Source organism: Etheostoma spectabile, chromosome 9 (genome assembly GCF_008692095.1).
Source record: "Etheostoma spectabile isolate EspeVRDwgs_2016 chromosome 9, UIUC_Espe_1.0, whole genome shotgun sequence".
Taxonomy (NCBI): domain Eukaryota; kingdom Metazoa; phylum Chordata; class Actinopteri; order Perciformes; family Percidae; genus Etheostoma; species Etheostoma spectabile.
In genome coordinates, this window is record NC_045741.1 from 14,439,222 (window position 1) to 14,444,870 (window position 5,649).

General features: G+C 36.3%; 1 protein-coding gene across 3 annotated transcripts in view; it reads left to right on the top strand.

Moving 5' to 3' along the window:
* The window catches only part of LOC116695398 (receptor-type tyrosine-protein phosphatase C), a gene marked incomplete at its 3' end in the record, with an annotated part of 10,212 nt that overhangs the window by 3,018 nt on the left and 1,545 nt on the right, over nt 1-5,649 (top strand). The window contains 10 exon segments of one of the 3 annotated variants that reach the window (XM_032525606.1): nt 184-243; nt 1,625-1,828; nt 1,979-2,173; nt 2,394-2,417; nt 2,715-2,981; nt 3,079-3,309; nt 3,404-3,523; nt 3,882-4,016; nt 4,104-4,250; nt 4,710-4,856. In XM_032525606.1, the coding sequence (XP_032381497.1) occupies nt 184-243; nt 1,625-1,828; nt 1,979-2,173; nt 2,394-2,417; nt 2,715-2,981; nt 3,079-3,309; nt 3,404-3,523; nt 3,882-4,016; nt 4,104-4,250; nt 4,710-4,856 (1,530 nt within the window). 3 annotated transcript variants of the gene reach the window in all.

Below are 5,649 nucleotides of genomic sequence, written 5' to 3' on the forward strand. Positions count from 1 at the left end.
GGCTTTCCTCTTTTTTGACCTGATCATGCTTTGGCCCTGCAAGTTTTATTCGTCAGATGAAGTCAGCACCTTACATAAAGAATACACACAAAAATCATAGTTTTATCTGCATATTCTATGCACGACACTGGACTCTTTTGTGACAAAAAGCTACAATGATTTGCCCATTTTCTCTATCTACAGGCCAACCTAACGATCCACAAGGAAAACCAGCAGACCAAGCAACAGCTACAAATAAAACAAGTGAGTAGCAATGCATAAATATAATATTCAATTGCTATTATATTGAATAAAAAGGTTAATTCTAATTAAGTGGCTGTGATTGTGAAATATCACCTGGGCCTCCCTCTACCTCTCACTGTCTCATCTCTTCATGGATGCAACAGCCACAGAGCCAGCAGAAAATCATGGAATTATATGCTCTATGCACAATGAGTGAAAAAACATATTTTATCACTCTTATCAAGTATTTTGGATGACATTGGCCTCCGTTTAAGTGACCTGGCTCACCCAAGGTTTTAATTGCAGACGTCAATTAATAATTCCAAAGTTAACTACATGCGGAAAACCTAACACTTAGCAATCTTTTGGTTGAGGAATGTGGGACCACAGTTATCTTTACCTACAGACAGTTACAGTATGCAAGTATAAAACATGGATATTGCACTCTACTGTAGTTTGTGTTCATTTCTTAACATTTTACTTTGCAGGAGATAGTGTGACATTCATATACTGCATGGGGAGGAAAAGGCCCTTTTCAGGGCTAACTTTACTCACTTGTATACTCCCATTATTTCTTAGTAGCTTGCTTTTAAGCTGAGCCAAAGCCTACTAACTATAACTGGGTTTATAACCTTTATACTTTTGAGGGCCAAAAATTAGACCCTTCAATCATGGGAAAATATCCCAATGTGTGTATATAGTGTTTGTGCATATTATATTGATTAAGTCATATACAATGACCCTTGCTTCCTCACCCAATGCAATGTATTTATGTCTGCTTCCTTGTCTGAAGTGTCTGCAAAGTGAGTTAAAAACAAGCCAGATGTCTATTCTGATGCTACTGTACAGGTTGTTTGTCATGTTATACTGTATCTGAACAGAGATAGGACGGAAAAACTTGAATGTGACATTCTCTGGAAAATGTGAAAAAACGTTCCGTCATAGAAATAAACTGTCCTGAGTTTGAGTGGGAAATCTATAGAAACTTGTCATCAAAGTTAAGGTGGTCAAACTTGTCTTTCAAGTCAGGGTGAGTCCTCATCAACTTTAGTTTAATAACAGTAAGTGTATTGACTCTGTGAAGAAGCTAAGCTATGGGTAGATGCAACTCTACATGTAATGCTTACTCCAACTCCATTTCCATTACTGTAGCTGCAGAGTCCTGAGGTCGTCCAGCTGATACTGCCTTTCCTTCTCTGAATATAAATCTCCTCTGCACAGTGCTACTATGGCCTTATTACCTCTTCTTTTCTTGTTAAAACAAAGTCGTATATAATTAAGGAGAAGAATTGAAAAGTAGCAACAGCACCTTTGTTACATGTTGCACCCTTGATGAAGTAGGAATTAACATTGTGATATTGTCTTTGGCCTGATTTTTGTTTTCTTGGAACACATGTTTCAGCACTCTCACCTCCACGCACCACCCAAAATTCCACTTTACCTTTAGTAACCAGCTTATTTGTCAACACCTCAACTCCACGCACCACGACAACAACTACTGTCATGTCTTCAGACGCCCCAACAACTGCCCACAAACCTTCACTCACCCAGCCAAACCTCACCTCAGACTCCTCAATTCAAGCACCCAGCACAACTACCCTGTCTGGTAACGTATTTAGCCTCAGTTTACAGTTTTACTGGAAACATCACTGTTGCATCCAGCTTAATATTGCTGACACAATACATGCATTATCAGGTAAGACTATTGAGTTTTTTTTACTTGAAGGTGATCGCCAGCTTTCTTTCCATCTTACAGCCACTCCTGCTCCTACTACAAGCTTCTCACCCTCACCCTCACCCTCACCCTCATCCTCAACCTCATCCTCAACCTCATCCTCAACCTCACTCTCATCCAATCCAAACAAGACATTAGACTCTCAGACAAACACCACTCAATCCCAGACTTTACCTCCAATCACCATGTCCCACACCACAGTGACTGCCACCAAAGGTTGGAATTATCTCCTTTACAAGTTCTCATTTGTTCTGTGATTAGACTGTGTTAGTATAGACAGTTACTTACACTAGCACTGCTAAGGAGTGGGTTACAAGAACTGAAAAATACAGACACTTGCAAGTTTCTTTGGAAGAGTTTTTAAAAGTTTTTTCATCATGTATTAATATTAATATTTTGTATTCCTTTTCTGATCTCATTTGAACGTGTTCTCCAGCCACCACACCAGCCCCTTTACAGTGTGAGTATCAGTATTATTTTTCAACATATAATACTTTATATACGTCATCTTTACACATGTCCCAATAAGCACAAGTGAGTAATTATATTGGTGTCCAGTATTTCTCTCCTGCTATTAAAGTAGATTTTACACGGAATGTCCAGAGTGTTTGAAATCAAAGGGGTACATTCAATTTATATACATTCAACATCTACATGGAGAAACTGTCTGAGATTCAAAGATCATCAAGTGGTTTATATAAATTAGAAGATAACTTAGTGATGTACTGTAGTTTATAACTGTTGATTTTGTGTGCAGGTTCTTACAATGTCATCGCCATCGCATTTGGCTTCCAGATTGACTGGATGAACTCTCCCACTGGCAACTACAGAATAAACATTAGAGAAAAGGACAGTCAAAACACTGAATATATACCCGTGGTTCATTCCCCCAATCAGAACTTAATATCAATCAAACACCGGAAGCCCTGTACTGAATATGAGCACAGTGTGACATTTATGGATAGTCCTGACAACGGAACATCCTGTCGCAGCACTGAAAATGAAACTCGGACAAATGGAATAAGTGAGTAAAGATAATGTATACTGTTGAATTTCATCTCATTTTCTTTTTAAATGAAAAAAATAAGAGACACAGATTTCATTTAACTTGTGTTTTTCAGGTGAAGGTGAAGTTAGAGATGAAAGCTGCATGCCTGGACACGTTTGTTACGGGAGTGATTGGAACATCAGCTCTTCACTATTCTCATCAAATAATATTTCAGTTAAGACATGCCCAAATGACAGTAATGTGTTTTGTATCAAACCTGGTCACAAGGACATTTGCACAGATTTGACTACAACCATCACTTCAGGGAACTGTTCCTTTAACGTCCGCACAAGCATCACTCCTGGTATGTATAGTAGAGTCCTCATGTATTTTGAATTGCATGTGTTGCTGATCTTATTTCATCATGTTTATGTATATGCTGCTTTCTTTTTTCACAGATTTCTTAGATACTAGTGAACTAACTCAGACGTTTCCAAAGGAACTGCCTGTGAAAATAGAACAAATAAAACCATTACCTCCAAACTGCAACCATCTCACCATTAATTACACCTGTCGGGGTAAGTTGAAAAACTAGAAGTAAAGAGATTTTGTCAGTCACCAACATTATGAATGGAATTATACGGGAATATTTAAAGGCAATTTGATACATTAGAGGCTCACACTGTGGTAAGACTAATAGAAATGACGATGACAATCAATTTTACTTTAAACTGAATCGCAATCGTCTTTTGGTCTAAGAGGAAGTTAAGGAAATGTTTTGTGCACTCTGTGAGTTAGTTTAATAGCATATACACTGTTGTATTTATCTGCTCACTAGTGTCCACATTGGAATCTAAAAACAAAAGATAAATGCTCATTATCACCAAGATAGAAATGTCAATTATAGAAGAAATGCTGTCATCCTTGTCTCCTCAGAAAATGGAAAAGACAATGACTCCAAGGATCTGTCTGAGCTGGAGCCCTTCACAGACTACAAGTGTATTGGTCAGATCAAGGAAAACAACGTCACAATTAAAAACACAACGGTTTTCGAGTTCAAGGTTGACTGTGGTGCGCTAATATTCATTTTACAAAAGATAAAGATAACTGCTCCACATCCTCAGTTCAGTGTTACATATTTATGATGTCTTCCAACAGATTTTACAATAAAAATGAAGCCAAATTCAACCAATACCTCCATTCATCTGGAATGGAAAACAACCAGTAAAAATTGTCAAGATGTTCAGAGGTTGTCTTACAACTGTGGTTGTGATACTCACTCAAATCAGAAACCCAGACGTAAATGTAAGTATAGTTATTCATAATAACTTTGCAAAATTGCACTTTTGGCGATTATTTACTGGTCAGTTAACCAAAATAATTTAATATACTGTGGACATTTGAATCATCCACTGTACTACATGCTAACACTTTAGCATGCTAAGTGATGCTAGGTGTAGATGACCTGAGATTGGTGAAGATGATGAAATATGACATGACATGAAACATGATACATAAATAACATTGGATTGTCAGAGTTTGATGTTTACATAAGAAGCAAACAAGGTTAAAATGTTAACAGCTAAAAATTGCTACTTGATAAATTAGCATCTGGTTATCTTAAGATCCTTTATTATTCCCACAGAGGGGGATTGATTGATTTATGTTTCATTTAATTTCCATTTTCTTGTCAATAAATTGGAACGTTGTCTTTGTTGTCTTCTTATTAATGTTGCTACTTGTTACTAATGAACTGTGTTGCAGTTCAAGCTGAAAAACTACAATCAGGAGGAAAATGTAATATTACTGGACTAGAACCATACAAAGACTATATCTGTGAAGTCCAACCAATATACAACAACAAGGAAGTTCACAACCGACAGACAGTTACACAGAAGACTGCGCCTGGAAGTAAGTGTCATTTTTTTTATTTTGGGTGCCACTCTGGCGTCCCCACTGCATGTTTCTGGCGCCCTTTCTTTCCACTGCCAGTCAACAGGTTGACTAAGGTTGTGTTTTTTTCATATATTGTTAAATATCCAGATCTGACAACTGTGTGTAAAGTAAAAAAAACTTTTTAAACACTGTTTTAAAATCAAATAGCATTAAAAGTGTTTCAGTCTGTGAGGCTCTGTGACTCAAAAATGTCCTGTACAAGAAATGTATTTACTAAATGAGATTTGAATTTTGGAACATGAATCCAAGATTTACTATAATCGTTTATTTAATTATTATTTAAAGTAATTATAGTAATTTTAATTTGAGATGTTATTTGCTCTATTCGTCATCAATTATTTAAATTATGTAAGTTATCCGATTGTTTATGTATTTAGTCTTTTATTTAACAGATGGCGTTGAATGCGGATAATTGTTCCTTGATATCAATACACCGTGTAGGCCTGCAATATAAAAACAGTGCTCTTCAAGTCATTATAATCAATAATGAATAAATGTCAATGTAGCTCCAATCTACAGTGGTTATTGTCAGTGTTTATTCTCTTTTACTAGACGAGAAATCTACCTGCTTCATTTAGTTCTGACGTGACTGTTGAATTTAAAAAAACAACTTTGAAATTATCATTTTTTTCTTTAAATACTTCTTCTTCCATTGACTTGTGTCTACACGTCATCTTATAATTATACTGTTTTCTGCTTTAACAACTATTTTCCGTTTCATGATAGCTTCATTGTAAGAACGACTCTC